Genomic DNA, 24,125 nt, shown 5'->3' with positions numbered 1-24,125 from the left:
GATTATCCTTGCCTCGTTGGCTAAGGCTTGCAATATTTGATCGTACCTTTTCTTTAAAAATTTTGGGCTTTTTGGATTGTTGGCCGGAATGACGGCCCAATATGAATTTTCAAAAATTTTCCTTTGTTTGTGGACTGTTCATTTGTAAATATTTGATATAAAAACTTTCTCAATTTTGTAAAGAATCGGAATTGGGAAGAAGAAATATTGTTGGTTTGGATTATCCAAGTAAAAATATAATTTGGTGAAGAAACATTGGTTTATGTACCAAATATGAAAGGCTCAAAAAAAATAAAAATTATCCATTGATCAAAACTTCAATATCAGTTTTGAATCATATAGATGTTCGACTCTGATTTGAAACTCAAGATTGTGAGACTGATTTTTTTTTCTTGGACTGGGAGAGAAAGGTTAAGTATATGAAGATGATTAAAGGTGTTGATAAGAGTGCCACTTTTGGCCTAGAGGGAACACAAGACAACAAGCTGGGCTTTCGATGTTCTTGTTCCTCAAAACATTTTTTTACTTTCTTATGTTTTTTCCCTTTTCTTTCTGCTTCTCCTTCTTCCAACCAAATCATAAGTATTAAATTCGATGTCGTCTGGTAATCATGTGCTATATGTTCGTGCTGAAAAAAAGGAGCTTTATTAGTCAAATTGGTAATTGAAATGCTTAAAATTACACAAATTCAACATTTGTTACTCATTAACCCGCGATGGAATGACTCTCACCACAATGCCTCGTGCTAGTTAATTTAATAAAAGTTTAATTTTATATATATATATATATATATCATGATCATTTTAACGAAATTGTTGAACAACTTTAATATTCATGATTTTTAAATCTTCAATGAGTAACAAGTGCAAAAAAAAAAAAAAAAAAGGGTACCGTGTAGAAAAGAAAAGAATTTCAAAGTTTCTACTGTGCTGTGTAGTAATAATTTTGATGATGGTGCAACCTCCACTAACAAAACACTACTTTCAGCATTAGTGGAAGTCAATGATTTATAACATTTCCAAGCATTTTGCCTCTGGGAATCCAAAGCCTCAGCAAAAATCCCAAAAAAATAAAAAAAAATACATACTGATAACCATTGACAGTGGACTGGAGCAAGTCTTCACTACAATCATGAACGATGCTTTAAACATGTGAAAGTCACCATCTCTTGCGGATGGTTGACTTGTAATAGCTAGGCAAAGGGCAGCTAAAAAAATTAGAGCAAATCGACAAAATTGAGTTAGATATTGTCAAAACTCAGAACTTCTCATCACGGGTTAGAAAATTCCAACCTCCAATCCTCACCAAAAATTGACAGGAAAAATTTTCCAGGTCTAAAGGAATAATAATCAATCTTGATAATGTTACGTTAGTTGTCCACATGAAAAAAAAAGGTTAAAATTATAAAGGAAATTAGAAACGGATATGAAGGATGGTGAATAGATGGCCATTGCCAATGACCAGCCAAAGCAAGTGATAAGCATTGCCTGCAAACTGGATTGCACAGAAAGCCATATAAATTGTAGAAATTAGTTTCTTATTGAAACAGTTTCTAGAGTTCCAGTGTTTAATGTCCTTAACTCAATTATATACGTATGCAAGACAAGCTAGATATTACCTTGTAGGAATTGTTCCATTTACAACATATATACTCATAAAGTATAGCCCTATCTGAAGAGCTTCGATACATGTCTTTCAAGGTGTTGCAGCAGCAAGAAAAGTTCAACTGATCAGAATTGAAAAAGATTAATCCTGGCCTTAGCCAACATCGAATAGTGAAGGGTATTTCATTAATTCCTCTTAGGTTTTCTCAGAGAGAAATTTACAGAACCTGTTTGACATACTGGCCGCCTCCACTCCAAGGAGCAATCAGTTAATAAGCTGGTTGGGAGAAGCATTAATGGAGGTGGACAGAATGCCAAATTGGCTCTGCAGCAAGGCCTCTGAGAACCCGCATAGATAAGACAAAAAAAGAAAGTGAAAGAGCGGTTAAGTTGGAACTTGAAGGGTAAAAGATAGGTTCCTCGTACTTAAAAGAAATTGAGGATTGGGAAATTGTTGGTCATTGGCCTTCGGAATAAGAATCGGATTTATATGTAGAAAGAGGGTGCATGAGAGAGCATGGTGCTGTACGACCTGATGTATACGGCGGGCGTTCCCCTCCCCAGCCCTTTTTTTAATGTTCTCTGATTTCTTTGTTGTATCTTGGAAACAAGGATGAACTTTTTTCTTTGACTATGGGGTTTCATGCGTCTCTTTTGGGCTTTCAAAATGCTTTTTGACTTGCTGCAAAAGGAGGATGCAGAATGGATTGCGTTTGTCTTCCACTCAGCCTGTAATCACATTGTCAACTCATTTATGAGTTCAAATTAACTTTCAAGTCTATGATTAGGATTTATAATTTTTCTTGATTGTGTATTTTGCAAATGATTAGTGTTTTTCTCAACAAATTAAGATATAGTCCTTTCCAAGATACTATTTAGTTGATCCTTCAAAGCCAGATTATTTATTCCTTTCCCATTTTCCTTTTGACAGGTTCTTTTTTCAGCAGATCATATTAAGAGCAATCAATTACAAATATGATGAAAAAAGTTTGAGAATTGTGAGTATTATTGGTATTATTCTTAATTAGCCTGGGCTGACCCTGTAGGAGGAACATATTTTTCTTCTTGAATGTGATAGTGTACTGTAGCAATTGCTATTATACAAAGAAACCTTGAATTATTTGGTTAAATAAGAAAGAGATTTGAAATTGAGGAATCAACATTATGCAGCTCTAGTTCAAGCATACTCGGGAAAATGGGCTTTATTTTTTAACAACTCCAAGCATTTACAAAATCAATGATCAAATATAGAAGGAAAAAAATTAAAAGGCAGAATTTCTAAACAGTGTAAAAAACTGAAAAACTATCAGTATGATGAAATTTAGCATAATGTATCTATAGATTATGACATAATTTCTTAAATATCCTAGGTAGTTCAAAAGAACCGAAGTTGAAAATTGAACCAAACAATGTAACTCACTTACCATTGCTAATTCCTAAAAAAAGGCTCCAGTCTTGATATTTGGTGAAAACCAATTCATGTAACTCCCCCTATCAGTTTTAATGCTAGGAAAAGAACGTTTAATGCTTCCATCATCAAGGTAGAAAATACCAGATTCACGAGAAAGCGGATAAACATCCTCAAGGCTATTAATATCATTTTCTTCTAAAAAGTAAATGCAATTCTTATCAAATTCATTGAAATTTCCTGCTAGCGAAACCCCGTCTCCAACGAATAATGATTGATCAGAGAGATTACTTAACCTGGTAGCCGTAAACGTCGTATCAGTGATTTGAATCTTCGATACTTCAAACCTAGCAGTTTGATGATAGGTTAATAGACGTTCGTTATCCTCATCCTCGTCCTCTTCATTTATGTCGTCATAATCCGAAGTCTCTATGATATCACAGATTTTAGTAACCATGAATAGCTGACCATTTGATTCCACCAATCTTACCATGATTGCACAGTCCTTGTAATACCAGCTTAACTCATCAACATCTGCTGCATAAGATGATGGATAAATTGGTGGACATATGAAAGGGATCAGCTTCAGATTCACATCGTGGCCTCCTAAAGTTACGGAATGGGTTGGAAAAGGACCCAGATTTGCCTGATCTTGTAAATTATTTGTCTTCGCAAAACAGGCATATAGTTCTCCGTTAAAAAAAAATATATCTAGATAACAATGGCCATCAGCTAATAGCCCGTCAACGATGGTCCACCTCTCATCCTGTGGTCTACAAAGGGCAAGAAAGTTATCATCATTAGCACAGAATGTTGCGGCAAGTATGCATTGGGATGCATCCGATGAAGATACTACAACTTGAGTAATTATGCAAGCAGCAGGATTCCATTTAGATTGCCGGATGGTGAAAGTTTTTCCAAATTCTGGTATGGTCGACAAGGGTGGAAGTGGAATTTGAACCCTTGAAATCGGATCAAACAGGAAAAATTGCAGATTATGAAATTCAGAGCCCTTGGCGAGGAAAAGCCAACCTTTGGAACATCCGCAAAACCACCCTCCTTGTGCCGATTTAGGGAGATTTAACTTATGAACTTTGCCCTCGGACATGTCAAAGAAGCTCAAATGTTGGGAATTTTCGTGGTAAGGGAGCATCAGCCACAGGAGTTGAGGAGTTTCGGTTGTATTTGTTCTCCACTGCTTACAAACCAGGTTGAAGCGAATACGATCCTTTAAATGTAAACGGTCAAAGATTAATTTCAGTATGTCCACGGGAAGTTTGTCCCAAGGAACTGGATCGACATCATCATCATCGTGCTTCTTCCCTGATATCTTGTTTATGGACTGCTCCGAGAGATGAGAAGGACAACACCTCTCCAGCCAAGGCTTGGAGAAAGAAGAGCAGCCTCTAAATAGATTAAACCCCACACTTTTATACGCAAGAAACAGATATGTTATCATCCTCATCGTGTACCAGATGAGCAAAACAAATAAAAAAAAAAAAAAAAAGGATGAAGCAGAAGTGCATTTGTGGCTAGTTATGTTTATTTGCTTGATATAAATATATATAAGATTGATTTGCCTACGAGTCGAAGTAGGACTCGTCTTTCCTAATTCTAAAGGAATTCGTTCTACTTGTACAAGGATTCCTAGTCTGTGTAGAAGTTTGGCAGATGTACCGCCTCCACGCGTCAGCCCATTTTTTTTTAATATTATATAATTTATTTTAAAATTATAAATATATATTTTAAAAATTTTTTATTTTTTATGGAAATTTACTTATATCAAATCTTTTTTTTTTCTTTTTATCATTTTTTACTGCTCTTAAATATATTTAATAACTATTTTTTAATTTTTTTGTGAGACTTGTTTGATATAAAAAATATGTCACCTATTTATTTAATTTTTTAGTTATATATTTAATAAATAATTTTTTATATTTTATTTTTTTTTTGTAAAACTCACTTAATATCAAAACTATGCCACATATCAAGTTATATAATTCTTTTCTTCACTTTTTTTTAAAAAATGTTTAATAAATATTTTTAAAAATTAAAAAACTTCATATATATGAAATTCATTGATATTTTTATTTAAAAAAAATATATATTTTTTAATTATTTTTTACTTTAATAATTTTTAAAGAAAATATTAGCAGGTGTTGATATCAAATGCAAGTTTTATTTTTTTTTCTTTTTTTGATCTTTTCTTTATTTAATCTTTTCTTAGTTTTTTAAAATCCATTATATAAATTTTTTTAAAAAGTTTATTATTATTAATAACGCTAGTTAAACCTTATCACTTAATGGCAAAACGTTATACCAACCCGGCAAAATTTCAAAACTGCCCAAACGAGTAACAAATCAAACTGAAGTAATAAGCCCAAAAATGGAACTGAAGCCCATAAAAAACAGTCGAAAGAAGACCCAAACGAGCAAAAATGCCCATGAAGCAGGACATCACCAATGCACGTGTCATGGAAAGCGTTAAGTTTCAACACTGTCTGAAGTCTCTGAAGCTTCTGTAGACTAGACAACCATGGCCTTATCTCCAAACTTCCATAAAATTTTTGCCACCTCTCAATCGTCTTCAAACTCTGCTGCATCTCCCAAGCTTCCCGCTTCTCACTCTTCTCTTAGCAGCTTTCACTTCCCAACCAAACCTGTCAAAAGCAACAGCTACAAGCTGTCAGGAACATCAGCGCCTGATGAAAAATGGAGGGTCAATATTTCTTTCTTCCCTGCTTTCTTAAACAAAGGCAAGGATGCTAAGGTCCTGAAGGAAGAGCTCCTTGTCGCCATTGCACCACTTGATCGAGGAGCTGATGCCACCCCTGAGGACCAGCAGAGGGTTGATCAGGTTGGGTTTTTTTCTCTTTTCTTATTCCCATGATTTTGTTCTTGAATTCGATGCCTAATGTCTCCATATTCATAACAGTTAGCTCTTGTTCTGAACAGTTAGCACGCAAACTTGAAGCAGTTAATCCCATAAAGGGGCCTTTGAAATCTGATTTATTAAATGGAAAATGGGAGCTTATTTACACCACGTCCGAATCTATTTTGCAGACTCAGGTGGAATTCGGCTACTTGTAGCCATATTCTATAATATATCAAATGTTAAACTCACTCTGGTTAATTCCATTTTCCATTGCTTATACAAGTTGAATTGTTTTAAAACTAATGCTTTGACAGAGACCTAAATTCCTAAGATCAACTACAAACTGCCAAGCAATTAATGTGGACACACTTAGGGCCCAAAATATGGAATCTTGGCCTTTCTTCAACCAGGTAAAACTATTCAAGTTTCTAGTTCCACCATTGGGTTTTCTTTTATCAATTTCTGCTTTCAAATTTTAGTCTTAGTAACAGCATTGAAACTTGGTTTTTAGGCTATTTATTTGCCTTTGCCAATCTTGAGTCAAGCTCAAGCCCCCTGTTCCAAATTTTGTGATTAATTTCAATTTCCTGTCTTTTCCTTTTGGCTACTCATATGTCACATATACCTTTTTTCTTTATTAAAATCAGTGTGTTTGTATATATATATATATATATATATATATATATATATATTAACTTTATTCTTGATTGTGTCTAATTGATCAAACTGTCAAATTGACTTTTATGTTTTATAGGTTACAGCAGATCTAACACCTCTGAATGCAAAAAAGGTGGCTGTAAAATTTGATACTTTCAAAATTGGAGGTCTGGTAAGTTGAAATGTTGAATCAACTGATAGTTTGATATCTAAGAATCTTCATGCTCTTTATAGTATAGTATCAACTTTTTCTTCTACTCCTGCAATTTTAACGTATAATATTTTTATTTGAAGTATGAATTCCTACACTGCAGTCCCAATTAAGAGTTCCCATGTCTACCATAACAAGATGGACTCTTGGGAATGGTCATGGACCCGCACATAAATGAAAAAGCTCCTCTTATGCATTGCAAACAATGTATAGAGTAAATAAATTGTAGGCAGTGGATTGTTATTGAAGGGATGTATGAAATTAAAATCTATATATACAGTTGATCTGTATAGGGAGTCATATGAAGGGGATGATTTTAGATCTAAGCAATTTGATGAATTACTGCTAAAAGTTCATATGAAAATAGTACTAGTTGATGTTTGTTTTCACATTAAAAGCCTCAAAAAGTATTTTTAAAATTGAAAATCAATAATTGGGATAGAGAATAATTCAAAAATTTCCCAAAGTTTTACACTTTGTTAGAAAGTCTCCATGACCTATTAAGAACCCCCTTTAACATGTAGTTTTAGTACCAGTAGTACCTTTTTAGGTTTCTTTCCTAGACAAAGCTATAGATAATGTAACTATTGAAGGCAGAATGAACAAGGATGCAAAGAGGGCATCTTCTTGCCTTAATTAGTTGGCCATTTGTTTCTTCATAAGGAATAAAGATAGAAAAGGTACTTGAGGTTGATACTATGAGTTATCTACATAATTCACTTGGATTTTTTATATTTTTCTTGATTTGCAGATACCTATTAAGGCACCTGGAAGAGCTCGTGGGGAACTAGAGATTACATATTTGGATGAAGAACTGAGGTGAGTTAAATTTCATTGCAACTGCTTTCCTTTCAAAAAGAAATTTGAGTAGGGAGGACTTGGGGTTGAAAGAACCCTGTCCTTGAGCCAACATAAATTTCAATGAAAAGGCAATGAAGATGATAAATCAATCTAAACAAAAGCTTTTCACAAATTTAGAACTTGCTTTTATTTTGCTTGTAATCTTAAATCTTTCAATGGCAGACAAAGCTCACAGAAATGAGTAACACATGGCATATGTGAAATTGGAAATTTCTTTCTTTAAAAGAGTTATTTGTTGGTATTTCTACAGGATATCTAGAGGTGATAAAGGAAACTTGTTCATCTTGAAAATGGTTGATCCATCTTACCGCATCCCTGTTTAATTGAACAGCAGCATCAGCACTTTTCTGCCATTAAGCGTTTACAAGGATGGATTGGCTCCTAATCTCCCACAAGCTTTACCGGCTACATTTTATCGTAGTACATGGTTTGTCATTTGTAAAAAAAAATTTCCTTGGTGAAATAGTTTCTCAAGGCAGCAGGCAAGTTTTGTTGTGAGGCATGTTGTTACTTGGCTTTTTTGGATAATTACCTTCTACCTCGTTGACAATTAGTACAAGAATCGATAATTTTGGATACGATACGATTACGTGATAAAGTGGTTAAAAAATATAAAAAAAGTATAATTTAAAATTTTAATTAAAAAAATAATAAATTTTGTTTAAAATAAAAAGTATATTTCATGTGTTTAGAAATGATAATTCATCAAGGTAAGATCAGTTTTAGCTTGTCCAAATTTCAAAACAACTCTCAAAAAAATTTATCCAAAATTGAATTATTATTTTTGATATACGGTTTCGATCCTTTATATATATATATATATATATATATATATATATATATATATATATTATAAAATGAATTGGATTTGAAATTAATTTAATGATTGTAATTTAATATTATATTTATAAAAATATATTTTTTTAATATAAATTATGTTTTAATTATATATAAATATAATATTCTTATTAAATTATTATTTTAAATTAAAAATATTAAATAATAATTTTGTTAATATATATAAATATAAAATTAAATAAATAATAAAATATGTTTTTATATATATCTGCTCGAGGTGAACTTTGATTCTCATTTGCCTGTGTTTCCAACTCTCAATGCGATTTTTTTTTTTTTATCTCTTTTGTCAAAATCTAATATTTATATATTAACATTAAAACATAAGATTGTAACTCAGAAGTCACCCCCAGATCTTCATTGGGGTAAAAAAAAAAGACAGATTTAAGATAAGTCGGTGAACCCAATGGTAAAGGACAAAAAGGTGGGATGACATTGGACGTTTCCAGTTAGGCTGTGACTTACTTTGATGGAAATAAATGATGAATATTTTGAGGAAAAATAAAAGGCAGGTGCTAAATGCTAGTAATGTAAGTGGTGGTCGTGTTTCCAAACGAAATTTTGGGTGTTTGATGGGTTTGGTCTCGTCGGCTAGCAAATGCAAAAATAAATCTTCCAGGTTTTTAGCACACCCCTTTGTTCGCAATTTGCCTAACGGAAAGCCATTCCAACACGTCACTCCTCTCTCTCTCTCTCTCTTCTTCGACTTCTTCTTCTCCTCCGTTTAATTCCCTGTTACCTTTCATTTCCCTCGTCTTTCCTTAGAAACCAGTCTCAAAGCTTGAATCTTGAACAAGAATCCTTGAAACCCAAACATACAAAGAAACTTGTTTGTTCACTAAATAGCTTAAATTTTAAAGTACTTCTCAATAAAAGAAACACCCTTTGACCTTATATTTATTATATTCTTTTGAAATTGTTTTTATCGACTTGCTTGATTAAGTCTACTCATGGACTCAATTCTTGAATCTTAAACCCCCACCCAAAAAAAAAAAAAAAGCAAAGAAAACAAAAAAATGGTTACAAAATTTGCGGTTACCCAGTTAAAAGCATCGAGTTTTGGGTTGAATTATTTGATTTCTGGCAATAAAGATGTTTCCAAGTTTGGTTATTTCTCGAGAAACCCTGCTTCACATCACAAGTTAAGGTTCAAGCTTGTGGCAGCTCAGAGGGATAGATGGAAGCTCAATTACATTGATACCAGTATGTTTACATTAATTTTTCTACTTTTTTTAGCAGCAGTTGACAGTTAATAGGATGATTCTCAATCCATTGAATTGAAAGTAATTTTAGCAAGTGTCGTTAGCAGAATCCCAAAATGCTTTTTATACTGTAACCGTGTAACAAGTGATTTTCCATTTTTGTTGATTCTTAGTTCTATAGTTGCACCTTTTTGTCTTGACAGATGCTGTGCAAGAAAGAATAAATTCATGGCTGTCAAAGACCCAGCATTTTTTTACTGAGGTAACTTTGCCACTAGTAAAAACTGGTCAGAGTGGAAAGCCTGATCCTGGAAATGAGGTTGGCACTCAAGGAATGGAGGACATTTTTTTGGGAGAACAAACTATTCGTAGTAGTATGCCTAATGGAAATCTATCATTAGCTGCTATTGTGTCTATTGAGCAGTTTAGCAGGTGAAATTATCCTTTACATGTTTCAAGAATTATGTGAATTATGGATTTTGTTGCATTATTATGTAATAATCTATCCAGATTTCTGCATAGAAAACGGAAGTGGTTTCCATATTGGATTGTGATTTGACTCTTGGAAGTTAAGTTTTCAGGATGAATGGATTGACTGGACAAAAGATGCAGAAGATATTTAAAGCTCTCGTTCCTAAACCTCTGTATGATGATGCTCGTAATCTGGTGGAGTATTGCTGTTTTAGGTTCTTGTCAAGGGATGCCTCTGATCTTCATCCCTGCCTCAAGGTCTGTAGAACAATTATTTTATGAACAATTTATATTTTTTTATTACTATTATTTTCATTTTCTTCATAAGATTGTATGGGCAGCTCAATGAAGGATCTAAGTGGATATGAGCTTATGACCCTTTTCTGTAATTTGTCACTTATTTCCTTGTGTTTCTTACTGGTTGCATGTGTGTCATCAGTGTATGACTTTAGCAACATTCACTTCCAGTTCTACACCTAAAATGAAAAAAAAAAAAAATTGTTTTGCTAATTAATATTTTCAATTTTTTTAAATAATGTATGATTGGCATTTCTATTACGTCTACCACTAATTTCATGAGTCTCATGATCAGTAGTTTCCCCCTCAGTTCCATTGGCTTGTATGCTTAAACCTCTCTCCCTGATTCAATGAAGATTTGTATATCTTGGGAATCATGAATTTCCTAATAAGCTGTTCCTTGGAACAAATTTTGTTATGTTTACAGGAGCTTGCATTCCAGAGACTAATTTTCATCACAATGCTTGCTTGGGAGAATCCTTACTGTGATATAAATGATTTGCATGCTCATGCATCGAGAAAAGCTTCTTTTGAGGTTCTTTTCTTTTATTACCTTTTGAAGCATTCTGAAATTATATTACCTTAGATTATGTTGTTATGTGAACTTTTGATCAAATCCAATTAAATTTGGGCAAAGCCCCCAAAGAAAAAAAAAGAGAGAGAAAGTGCCCTTGCATTTTGCATTCAACAGGGAGTTGCTAGATTATTAGCCATGAAATTAATTCTTTTTATGGTTGTATTGAAGGGAAAGCTTGTGGGAGAAGAGGCTTTCATCCGAATCACTCCTGCAATTTCTGGTGTGGCTGATCACCCTACAGTGCATCACCTTTTCAAAGCTCTTGCTGGTGATGAACAGGGCATCTCATTCAGAGTGTGGCTAACTTATATTGATGAACTTCTCAAGTATGCTTCTGATTCATACTACTACTAGTTTACATCAAAATTTCATGGTCATAAGGTGAATTGACCAGTAATCTTCTGATTCATGCTACTACTAGTTTACATAGGTTATAGGGTCATAGATAAACAATCAGAAATACCTCAACCTTCCCATGCTAAAAATATTACTGAAGAAGAGAGAAACCCTGCATGACTAACATGACTGTCTAGTCATTTCTAAGCATCTAAATGATATCTTTTTGTTTCTCTTTCATATTTCTTTTATATTTTTTCATTATTCAAAAACCTGCATATTTCATGAAATAGTGTTTAAAATTGGTATAGTGCTGGATGATTCCTTCCTTTTCCCTCCTTTTTAACGTGTCTTTTGTTAGTTAGTGCCCATTTCTGTTAACTAATTCTTTTTGAATTCATTCTGGTAAGCTGGATTCCTTATGGTTTTAGTGTAGAGTGCATGAAGGAAGGAGATCATATCAAATCCGCGAATATCCACGGCTCTCAGAGGAAAGAATCTTGTGCATTGGTTCTAGCAGGAAACGACCTGTTCTAAAATGGGAGAATAACATGGCATGGCCTGGAAAACTTACTCTAACAGATAAAGCGCTGTATTTTGAGGTTCTTATTTTCCATAATAACTTGTTTATCAATTTCATGTTATAGTCTATGATACCTTTTGCATTAGTGAGTTGACTGATGGCACTAACCGATAAGTGCATAGACATTGTCCTCTTTTAAAATTTTTTCTATTTTCCCTTTCCTGCAAATAACTGGTGGATCTTTAACATTCAAAGCACAATGGTGTGCGAGAATACTGTTGCTGATTTGGAAATTTAATTAATTGATGAGTGCATCCAAATATTGGCTTTAGTCATGAAAATGAGTAGAAAAGTTTGAAAATTTTTACAGGTTTGTGAGGAAATATAGAATGAACATATGATCTGTTGGACTGGTCCTTATATTTGATTTGCGGGTGGAACAGCTGAATCTTAGTATGGCACTGTTCCAATTCTTGGGCATAAAATTGCATTTGAGATTGCTGACTGTCATATTGTTGCAGGGAGTTAGATTTCAAGGGCAGAAAGATGCTATAAGACTTGATCTTACAGGGCATGGAGTGCAAGTGAAGAAAGTAAAAGTTGGACCTTTCAATTCAGGGCTTTTTGACTCTGGAGTAGCTGTTTCATCTGGTCTGGGGTAAGCTTCTCCGATCATGTTTTGGTTTCTACTTCTTTTATGTATTATATTTGAAGTTATGAGCCGAAAGTACTAAACTGATACAAACCACAAGTTTCCGGTATTATACATACATGGGTACCGGGTAAAAGTAGATGTCTGAACTTTGGAATTTGAAGCATTAGAGCCTTTACTCGTGCGGTTCTTTGTTGATAAGCTTACATCTGTCAATAATCTTTTCGGTGCCAGATGTTCTTGTAAACAATTAGGAGTAAGGGATCAAGAAATTTTCTGCATTCTAGCCATCCCACTGACGTGCTTCTGAGTTTTTTTTTTTTTTTTTTTCAGTCATGTAGTTGAATATCCTTTTTTTTACTGTTAGAGTTCCTGTTATATAAGTAAATAATTGAACTTCGCTATTCAGATCACAAACATGGGTGCTGGAGTTTGTTGACTTGGGAGGTGAATTGAGACGAGATGTTTGGCATGCATTTATCAATGAAATTATTACCCTACACAAGTTTCTTAGTGAGTATGGACCAGCTGATGATGATCAATCTCTATTTCAAGTATTCGGTTCTCACAAAGGGAAAGAAAAGGCTACAACAGGTGCCATTAATGGCATTGCTAGACTTCAAGCACTCCAGTTTATGCGAAAGTTGTTGGATGATCCAATAAAACTTGTTCAATTCTCTTTTTTGCAAAATGCACCCCATGGTGATGTTGTTTTCCAAACTCTAGCTGTAAATTATTGGGGTGGACCATTAGTTGCAAAAGTTACAGATGCAGGGTATCCACAAGCTTATGGAGTGAGCCCTTCTGAAGAGGTATTTGAATTCAGTGATCATGTATTTGACATAGATGGAAGTGTTTACTTGCGAAAGTGGATGAGATCTCCATCTTGGGGTTCTAGTGCTTCCATTAGTTTTTGGAAGCATTCTTCAATTAGACAAGCAGTAGTGTTAAATAAAAATCTTGTTGTGGCTGATGAGACCCTAGTAGAAAGGGCAGCAGCAATCTGCAAACAAAAATACCAGGCGGTAGAAAAAACTCAAGCCACAATTGACGCAGCGAAACTTCAAGGGATACCAAGTAATATTGACCTTTTCAAGGTTTGGCATCTATTTCTCTATGTTTTTTGTTTTTCCTCATATGCGTGGTTCTTGTTTCAGCAAGATTCTGATCACACCATCAGTGACTTGTTATCTTTGGAATATACATATAACCTTATGTCAATTGATTGAACTGATTTGACATTCTCTTTATGCAGGAACTTATTCTTCCTTTCATAATAACTGCTAGGAATTTTGAAAAGCTTAGACGCTGGGAGGAGCCACACCTGACTCTTTCTTTTCTTGCATTTGTATATACAATTATTTTCAGGTAGACACTTTGCATAAATTATTCTTATGCAAACAATGCTTGGTTTTACTCCTTACAAGCAATACTAACATTCTAAATGGCTAAAAAAATAAAATATAATCATTTGGAGCAAGGTGATGGTTAATTTGTGCATTAAGAACATAGATGTTTTAAAATTTCAACTTGTTAGTCTAACTTTTTCAATATGAATTCGTGAGTTGCCACATAAGCCATGCTTTATATTTAGGTCTTAACATTTAAAATTTGATAAACACTTACAAAATTGTTCCTCACTTTCAAGCTTTAGCTCTTGGGGAAAGGAATGGAAGATTTAAGACTTTTTTTTGTGATTGAAGATGTTTTTTTACCTAATAGCTCTTTGGCTTTTATTTAAATGACTTTTTGTTGCTTTTACTCTTATTACTCAATGTTAGCACTTAGCAACTAAGGTAATGTTTTGAACATTTATTTCCTAGAAATCTGCTGCAATATGTGTTTCCCATGGCATTGATTGTCTTAGCCACCGGCATGCTAACACTTAAAGGGCTCAAGGAGCAAGGTCGTCTTGGTAGATCTTTCGGAAAAGTCACTATCCGTGATCAGCCACCTTCAAATACAATTCAAAAGATTATAGCTGTAAAAGATGCCATGCGTGATGTGGAACACTATCTCCAGAATCTGAATGTTACTCTCCTCAAATTACGTACAATTCTCCTTGCAGGTCAGCCTCAGGTATGATGTCATGAGTTATGAAGGGACTAGAAATAGAGCAAATATAATAAGAACATTTTATTTTATAGTGCTTTGGAAATTTTAAATACTGTTTGGTGCTAATTTGAATTAAATTATACTTGTTTAAATGTTTGTACAGATAACAACTGAGGTTGCACTCATGTTACTATCATCTGCAACCATTCTTCTCATTGTCCCTTTCAAGTATGTTCTTGCCTTTTTTCTATGCGATATCTTCACTCGAGAGCTTGAATTCAGGAAGGAAATGGTTCAGAGATTCTTAAGTTTCCTGAAGGAACGGTGGCTCACTGTGCCCGCAGCCCCTGTGATTGTATTACCATTTGAGGACGAGGAGTCCAGATCTGTGAATCAAAGAAGCCAAACGGATAAAAAAGCAATCAGAAAGAAGGAAGAGCAGTCAGAGGCCTAGGTAGTTTGACATCCACATACACGGTAATTTTGTTGTGAAAAATCAGTTCCTGTAAGGTATACACGAAGGCAAAGTTACTTGAATCTCTTCAGTTTTGTATAGGTATTGCTGCACTGATATATGTGGCAATTTAATTTTTGCTGTTGCCATATAATTTACAGTAAGATGATTGTTTGAGTTTGTTGATGGGCAAACTCTTCTGCTCTAGCACGTTATTTGAATTTGACGGGATGGAAAAATTACATCATGTTTTGACACTGAAAATCACCATTTTTAACACTTTTCTTCCTCTTCGAGGTTTCCAGGGGTGGAAAAGAATCCAGACAAGAAAAGAAGAAAAACAAAGCTTAACATCCCTTTAGATTTCAAATTGATACAAATCGAAGCAGCTGTGCAGAGTTTGCTACAACAAAATTTCTAAAATGGAAGCCAATGGTAATGCCAGCATCAAACTCCAGCTTTGAAAGAATGCTTTGAATCCCTCTGATGTGCTAATGCAAACAAGCTTCTCATCATGATAGGTGCAAATTGTATTGTTCCTGGAATCAGCACCAACTCATAACTTCAGTGAGCAAAACAATAAAACCATGGCAAATACCCTTTTATCAATACTGTAGATTTATTTGTGCATTTTTTAAGGTTAGCTAGCTTTACCTTGTTGCACAAAATGCCACCATGTAATCTGATGCAGAGCAAGTTATAATACTAACACGATCATCGTAAGCATAGCTAGATGCTGCGGGGCATACTTGTTTGAAACTCTTGGAATAATTTGTTGGCAAACATGCAGCAGGATCTTCATACGCCCCACGACAACAATACTCATCGGTGTTGAAGGCATCACAAGCACTCCTGCAACCAACAACCGTCCCATTGCTCTGAACAGCTAGATTTGATGAGCAATTTTGCCTCAAGTCTCCATCACAACCCGCAGTGCTGCAATTTCCTTTACCATCACCAGGTTTAATCACAATAGGCAAATTAAAGCCATCTACAACACTAACATCATAGAAGTCGATATTATCACCAAGGGTGAATTGAGCTAAGGAAACAGGCAGGCTACCGGGGCTTGTACAATTTAAGGAAGTGCCACAGCTTCCTGTTTGGCATGTGCCATTGCCATTTTGATCGAAACTGCAACCTGTCCGACCCCATATGCGGCCACTCCACCCATCGGGGGCATTGTAGAAGGCAGTTTGGCTTGATTCCAATTTAAAGCCTTCACCATGGAAGTTGCCTCCACCTGTGATTATTGCAGGCCATATTGTTTCTTTGCACTGATTGACAAGGGTTAAATTTTTTGCATTTGCACACCTTGTTATACCTGCCCTAATATAAACGTAAGTGAATTTATATTCACGTTTACCACTATAAGTAGTTTACGTGTATAAACAGGTTGATTAGATATCAGCCATTAAACTTAAAAAGGAAATATTATGTCTGATTGTTTTATTCAACTACTAACAAACCAGACAAGAAAAAATTATCTTGAATTTGAAATTTAATTCAATTTAGTTGGTTTATACCATCACTCTTAAAAGGTAATATTTAATAAATTTAAAATTTATCACTTATAATTTTTTTATACTAAATTTGAGAGCTTATCTTTTACAATGATTGTAATATAATTAATCAATTACAATTCAAAATTACGATGATCAATCAAAATTTTATATAAAATACATATTTACAAGTGGTGAATCTTTACATAAATATTTATTTTATTTGGACAATTATAGCGTTATAATAAAAAAAATTGTAAGTGATATGATTTCTTTGAACTGCAGTTTTTTTTTTTTTTTAAATAATCTTTGAAATTGATACAATATAATTAAGATGTGTTTGTTGCATAAATTATATCAAGATAAGATAAGTTAACATTTTGAATAAAATTAAATTAAATCTAATCATAATCCTATCCACATGATGGGATACAAATATAGATATTTAAAAAAACCTGCAGTGAGTGAATATCCAATTAACCGTGTCCTCGGGTAAAAAAAAACTTGGAATTGGACAGACCCAAATGTAGAAATTTGATTACTTGGCTGTTTATGTAATTAAAATTTACCTGATGCAAGGATAACGAAGAAGCAGAAAAGTAGTAAACTAGAATTGTGAGGCAATGCCATCCTACAATCTGACAGACGCAGTCGGAGACAGCCATGGAAGACTGAGGATCCTTGTTTTTAAATGAGCATAACTTGGTAGATAAAGTGAAACTGGGAGAATACGTGTTGAAGTTAGTGAATCTACAAGCCCAAAAAGACTTCCTTGCTTACTTCCCTAACCAAATTGATTTATACCTTTGCCTCAATCGCATTACTTTGCACTGAAATTTCTGTATATTTTTTTGGCACTTTTTATTTTTCAATACTCTTGGATATATTCTCTCATTAAAAAAATAATAATAAAAGACAATCCAGCTTTTTAATGAAGGTATTCCGTAGCCAACTCCAGCCTGGATTATATATCCCCAGTATGTTTAGTTGCTAATGATGAGATAAGATTGCAAATTCCTTGATTCATCTGTGTGATTCTCTAGGCTCAGATTTAACAGAAAACTTACTTTAGACGACCATCCCTGAGATTGAGAAGCAAGATTTGCATCAGTTTCCTATAAGATATTACTTCAAACTTGATTTGGTGACTTAGAATATGATACATGATCTCAGTGTTTAAAACCTAAATATTAGTACCAGAACATTTGATTCAGTAGTGCAAAAGTTACTGCAAATTGAGTTCAAATTCCCCTTTTTCAAATCTAAAAAATAAAAGCCAGATACTAAGACATGGACACTGGGTGCAGCACATGTTTGGGTTTGGACGGTAGGGTACATTCTTCAATAAGTTATTTAAACCTTTTCATGGCTTTGGGTTTTTCTTTTTTTGGTCATTTTGAAGCCTATATCCATAAGTGAACCCAGTAAACATTATTACTAACTTTACCAGTAATAAATCTAGCTACTGTGGACTGTGGTCCCTAATTTCTAATTCTGACAGAAAGCAAACTCCATTTCTCCATTGAAGAAAAAAGCAAAAGACAGAAGCTGATCATTTTTAGTGGATCGACATTATTCCTAGATTGAATTGAATATATGTTCCCAAAAGATAAATAGACTGAACAATGAGTATGATCTTTACTTAATTTGTCAAACCATATAATCTAAGGATAAAGATATATATGGAATGTTTTTCAGTGTGTCCTTTGTCAGTAGAAAGCATTAGCTTCTGTGCTTCTAAAGTTTCCTAGTTAGCAAAATTCAATTCTATTCCCACATATATCAAGAATGATATTGATATTGCTAATTAGTTGTCTCCTCAATAATTGGTAGGGACATTCAATATCCAAATCCAGATAAAAGCCTTCAAAGTTAGGTGGTGGGCAAATAATAGTATTTAATAGGTGATAGTCATTCTTAAAAGATAATATTTAATAGATTTAAAATTCAAATATTAACATTTGTAATTCTCTTCTTGTCTTCAAATTAATTACTTGCTGCCGTTTTTTTTTTTTATATTAAAAAACCAATAAAATAGTTAGAGAATGGGAAAGTCAAACATTTCTCCATTGGTTTAAAGCAAAACTAATGAATCGCCATTACTGCTCGCAGTTGGCTACTAAAATTGAAACCGCTAGAAAAAAAAATCAACAAATCGAATCCACAACCGAAAGAATCTAATTAACAGCCAACAAATTGCTAAATACACCTGCAAAAAATGGTGTAGCAATTATTGAAACCACCCTCCTCTGCTCGGTGTAGCTATCAGGCTTTAATTCATAGTGTCGTTAATTAATTACAAAGGGTAGTTAGAGCATCGAGCCAGCGGAGTGGCTAATATTTAGCTAGCCAGGGAATTTCAACTTCAAGGGTTAAAATTTAAGTTTCCAAGTAATTAACATTTATCCAACTTATCCAATACCCATATATAGTTTTAATATCATATTTCAAATATATATAATTTAAAATTTAATTCAACTGATTTATATTATCATTTTTAAAAAATAATATTCAATAAATTTAAGATTCAAATCAAATAATAAAAATAAACCTCGATCAATTGAAATGGAGGGTAGTGTTAATAATCCAACTAATCATCTCTTGTTCTCAACATTTACTTAGGGTAAGAGCAGTTGTACTATTTATATTCACCAATCTGACTCTGAAATGTTAATAATTTGCGGTAAATGTATATAAAATGTATGTAAGTACTTCTTAAGTTATGCTTGGTTTGTCCCCTTTTCTTTTTCTTTTTCTTTCTCTTTCTTTTCATTTTCTTTTTCAATTAACACAACAAGAATGTGGTTCCATGAAAAAAAAGCCAAAAAATAATTTAATCCATTTAAAACATTTAAAATTTATATATATTGTTCACATTTATTAGAATTTAACACAAAATATTGCATATAGTTGTACGTCCATACCAAAACAATTGAAGAATGTGATAAACTTGGAAATTGAAGCATCAATGTTCCTTTGGACCTTGCAGTATAATTCTGGTGAAGCATGCTAGGGTGTATTTATGGAAATGAAGCACTAGCTGGTGGAAGTGTTGAAGATATTGACACTCAACTACCCATAGTTAAATTAGGAAAAAAAAAAAAAAAAAGCCAATTTTGTAATGAACAATTGAAGTTTTGATTTTATGGCTTTGCCAGGCATAAAGATGAAAAAAACTGTTTATCCAATTGTTAAATTTCAAAGTAGGAAATTGATTATGGAACTTAATTATTGAATTAAGAGTTTTTTTTTCATCTTTATCCAATTCCATTCCTTTTATAAATTTATAAAGAAAAAAATTATTTCATTAATGTTTGTCTGCTTTTTAATTTAATAAATTATTTAAGCACAATAGTAAATTCATAAGTCCTTTTTATACAACTCAAATTTCAACAAACTTTAATTTTAAGGTAAAATTAAAAACCAAAATGAATTTCATCTGTTAATTATATTAGACTACATATATATATATATATATATTATATTGACTAGAAAAAAATGAAATGAAATTTTAGTAGTTACTTATAAAAAAAAATGAAATTAAGATTATATGCACCTAAACATATCCGTATAATTGAATTTCTCACATCAACTTTTTTAGTCTAATGAAAAAATCATCTTATTCTTTTATTTTTTAAAAATATCATCACAATCCATAAAAAATGAAGTGTGATATGAATTCGCTAGTTAGGTAGCCGAAGATCAAGCTATTATTATATGTAAATGTCAATATATATATATATATATATATATATCAAAATTACTACTACTAAATATTGAGGAATCCTTGGGAAGTAAAATTCTATGACAATGACAAAAAAATACCTTAAATATGATACAATGATTTAAGGGGCAACTTTTTTCTTGAGGAAACGTGTACCTGACAAACTTATTTACTCACCTGCTTACCATATTTAATGTTGAGTGCAACACCAACGAAATTTCCAGCTTTTCTCGTCGGGTGGAGTATCTTGACAAATATCGATTTTCATTTTGCAATATTTTTTGGTTTCCTTTCATACATGAGCGTTGAATATGCATTTGCAGTACTGTTTAATCACATATATGGCTAAAACAAGAATAGCTTGTGATAATGAAAATGAACATGAACATGCAATGTTTAATCATGACTTAAAGCATATGATCTAATAATATTTCCCAAGTTTAATTAGTAATAATTAATAATATTCGAACACTTGAATTGAAATTAAGATACATCGTACCGAACAATTATTCAAAAGAAAGGAAGATACATGGTGAAGAATTAGGACAGTGCACCTTTGGCAATGTGCATATTTGTTTTATCTTGAACTGAATCATCACCCTCAAAGATTAAGTATAAAAATGGAAAAGAAATGGACACCCAAATTAATTTAGTTACCCTTGACCTTGGGAGAGTAACTCTTAGCGTGGAAGTCTGAGAACAAAAACAAAAGAGAAACGATGAAGACAGCATTGAAGCACCAACTCAAAATCCCAGAGCACCCAGACCCAGTGAAATGGTAGAAGACAAGCATAGCCATGATCAAAAAGCTTGCCCAGAACTGCAAAAGTTGGAAATCTGTAACCATTTTCTTCCATTTTGGGCGTATCCCCAGGGTGCACATCAAGTAGTAAGTATACATTACAACATGCACTATGCAGTTGGTAATCAGCACCACCGAGAAGGCAGATTGAACACTGTCTAAGCACAAGTAACACATGATCACGACCATAGAGTGATGGTATACGTGAAGAAACGATAGCCTTTTCATGGAGTTACCGAGGATGATCAAAAGGGTATCCATGAATTCAACAATCTTTGACAGGTAGAATATATAGGCCCAGAAAAAGAGAGGTCCCGATGGTGATGTGCGCTTAGGGAAGCAAACGAGGGTGTTGAAGTTAGGCACCTGTGAAAAGATTGAAACGAGGCATCCAAGGGCCATGGTGAAAGATAGGGTGAGGAGGAATATGTTGTGGACGGCTGAGATAGATTTCAGAACTGGACGTGCAAGGGAAGGTCGAGATACTTGGGAGAGAATGAACGTGAAGGATATGTAAGCGAATATAGTGAGGGTAACGAAGCGTTGCGAGGCGCCTGGAGTTTGGCCATTAATCCATGAAAACTCTAGGATTTTCGGATGATTCACTAGCCAATCCTCCAAGGTTGGGAAAAAGGGTTGTTTCACAACCAAGCTTTTAACAGTTGAGTAAAGGGCAGGGAAAAAGGGAAGTTCCATTTCTTTCCCTTGCAACTCTTCGAGGTGGTGGTGTCTGCCAAGCTTCAAGAGGGTGAGAGAATGGGGGGTTGGGAGAGAAATGGTGTGAGACAAACGCTAATGGCATTGGTTTTTTAAGCACTGAAAAGTTACTTAATGATTTGACGGATTTTTTTTTTATCTGGTTGTACGTGATCATATCTAGATGGAACATTGATCAATCAATTCCAATTGCATTATATTCCTGCACTAATAAATTCACCACCCCGACAATAATAGTTACTCTCTGTTTTCCTTTTATATATAAATTGGGTGTTACTTATGATTTTAGCACCTCCCTATCAGTCATAGGATTGCTATAACAGCAATATCACTATTTCATCTGTTATATCTCTTCCACATTAAATTGATTTCTATTCTTTTTTTTTTCTTGATCATTTCATATTTCATATCAAAGGAAAGAGATGTCAAATTAAAATCTCAATTGCCAAGAAAATTTAAATGATGTTTCTTAGTTCTAACGATGAATTCAATATCTAAATGGCTTTAAGCATCATAAGTAATGTGTGCATTTCGTTTCCTCTTGAAATCCTGCTAAAAACATGAAGATAACTTCAATTATCATAAATAATGTGTGCATTTCGTTTTCTCTTAAAATCTTGCTAAAAATATGGAATTAATTAGGTATATATGGATCAATAGAGAATGTATTTTGGTAGTATAAAACTAAATAATATCTTTGAAAAATTAAAATCTACAAAATTTCCTAATGAAAAAATGTATGATTTTACTTTTCACTGTATGAAAAAATAATCTTTATACTTTTAAGATAAATGTATGAAAAATGATGCAAACAGTAAGATAAAAACTATATTATAATTATTCGGACCATATGTAGTTGGCAATCCTTATCATTTTCCTAGAACCCAACAATAATCAAGCCAATCATCATACCTAACCGAAACCGACCTATCAATTTGATAAGCATTTCATAAATACATATATATATATATTTATATATAATATATTTTATCGATATGTTGTACCATATGATATAAATGGAAATGAATTTGTTTCGTATTTTTATAATATGTTTTATAATTTTTATATATTTAAAACGAGTATTAATCTATCTAAATAAAAACTTTAGATTCAAAGAAAAAAAAAGTTTAAGAGAAATGTTATATACACCTTTTGTCCCAATTAAAAGGTTACATTTTGATTTTTTTTATCAAATTTTTTAAACTTTGACCTCTTATTATTTTATATAATTTATTACTAATAAAAATATAAAAGTATATTTTGAAATTTTAAACGAAGTATTTCTAAATATATGCTTTTATAATATTTAATTGATTAAAATATTTAAAATAATAACAGACAAAGTTAAAGAAATTGATTAAAAAAAGTTATAAGAATAAACAAATTATTTACTAATATTTTATTCACTAATTGAAAGAGGAACAATCTTTCTAATAAGCATATTGTTAAGATTATCCTTTAATGTATTTGTAATTTAGAAATGTTATACTAAATTTTGTTAACGAATATATTAAAATATTTTTTAAATTATTATACTAAATAATATTTTCAATTAATAATTAAAAGTCATAATTAACTATAAATTATATATTTTGGTTAATACAAAAATATTATTAATAAAATCTTTTAAAATTTTTATTAAAAGTAATGAGTGTAAAAGCAATAAAAGCGGCATAGCGGCAGTGGATCAGGCGCGGTGAGAAAAATGGGTTGTCCTACTCACAATAAAATCATACCTAAATAAAGAGGACAGTTGCGGCAATAACTGTCACTGAATACGAAAGAGAGAAGTTACCACGTGTCCTGTCTGGAACTCCATGTGTGTCGGCTGTAATTCTATCTTCTGTCTCTTCCAGTTGCCTATATTATTTTAATTTTCATTTCCTCGTATTGTGATTTGGTTAACTATTTTTTTATATAAAAATGGTTTTGTTAATTAATGCTCTAAAAACATTCTTATGAAATAGTACTTATTCAATAATTACATTATAAAAAGTTAATTATTTATTATATATAACATGTATAAATTTATTAAAATAAATATTTATCATTTAATTTCATATGTGACGTGTAATTTATTATTGATGTTCAACATAGCATTTAATAAAATAATACTAATAATTTTAAAAAGAGTAAAATCCAATATAACCACCATATGCTCACTATTTGAGATTAATTATATTATTATTTATAATAGACGCTTTTAAACTTTATTAATGGAATTGAAGAGTTGAAATGTACTCTTTATGAAATATTTAAAAAAAAAATTAATTAATATAATAAAAAAAAAGACATAGATAATCTCTAGATATTACTTGTAAAATTTAAATTTTTCATTAATT

At 32.6% G+C, this 24,125-nt stretch overlaps 4 protein-coding genes and 1 pseudogene across 5 annotated transcripts; 2 read left to right on the top strand and 3 right to left on the bottom strand.

The window, feature by feature from the left end:
• Nucleotides 1-3,040: 3,040 nt before the first annotated feature.
• On the bottom strand, nt 3,041-4,477 carry LOC111307988 (uncharacterized). The gene has a single exon (XM_022906360.2). The coding sequence runs from the start codon at nt 4,475-4,477 to the stop codon at nt 3,041-3,043; it is 1,437 nt and encodes a 478-aa protein (XP_022762095.2).
• Nucleotides 4,478-5,471: 994 nt separating this feature from the next.
• On the top strand, nt 5,472-8,192 carry LOC111308190 (putative plastid-lipid-associated protein 4, chloroplastic). The gene is made up of 6 exons (XM_022906508.2): nt 5,472-5,869; nt 5,968-6,081; nt 6,202-6,297; nt 6,642-6,716; nt 7,507-7,574; nt 7,867-8,192. The coding sequence occupies exons 1-6, from the start codon at nt 5,549-5,551 to the stop codon at nt 7,937-7,939; spliced, it is 747 nt and encodes a 248-aa protein (XP_022762243.2). The 5' UTR covers nt 5,472-5,548; the 3' UTR covers nt 7,940-8,192.
• Nucleotides 8,193-9,109: 917 nt separating this feature from the next.
• On the top strand, nt 9,110-15,293 carry LOC111308656 (uncharacterized; annotated as a pseudogene). The gene is made up of 11 exons (XR_016328302.1): nt 9,110-9,674; nt 9,877-10,105; nt 10,255-10,402; nt 10,869-10,976; nt 11,187-11,344; nt 11,791-11,956; nt 12,399-12,535; nt 12,939-13,626; nt 13,785-13,897; nt 14,353-14,608; nt 14,748-15,293. The product of XR_016328302.1 is annotated as an uncharacterized LOC111308656 (transcript).
• Nucleotides 15,294-15,370: 77 nt separating this feature from the next.
• LOC111307987 (uncharacterized) lies at nt 15,371-20,860 on the bottom strand. The gene is made up of 10 exons (XM_089751071.1): nt 20,794-20,860; nt 20,450-20,589; nt 19,465-19,536; nt 18,727-18,810; nt 18,318-18,456; nt 17,900-17,943; nt 17,608-17,723; nt 17,110-17,290; nt 15,693-16,417; nt 15,371-15,577 (listed from the first exon to the last, which is right to left on the bottom strand). Exons 1-10 carry the CDS (start codon nt 20,858-20,860, stop codon nt 15,442-15,444), a joined length of 1,704 nt encoding a protein of 567 aa, XP_089607197.1. The 3' UTR covers nt 15,371-15,441.
• LOC111308189 (uncharacterized) lies at nt 20,704-21,975 on the bottom strand. The gene has a single exon (XM_022906506.2). The coding sequence runs from the start codon at nt 21,760-21,762 to the stop codon at nt 20,914-20,916; it is 849 nt and encodes a 282-aa protein (XP_022762241.2). The 5' UTR covers nt 21,763-21,975; the 3' UTR covers nt 20,704-20,913.
• Nucleotides 21,976-24,125: the final 2,150 nt, after the last annotated feature.

This window comes from Durio zibethinus, chromosome 2, assembly GCF_047325235.1.
Source record: "Durio zibethinus cultivar Kanyao isolate XHJ-2024 chromosome 2, ASM4732523v1, whole genome shotgun sequence".
NCBI lineage: Eukaryota > Viridiplantae > Streptophyta > Magnoliopsida > Malvales > Malvaceae > Durio > Durio zibethinus.
The sequence above is the reverse complement of the archived record's forward strand: the minus strand, read 5'-3'. Positions and strand labels throughout refer to the sequence as shown.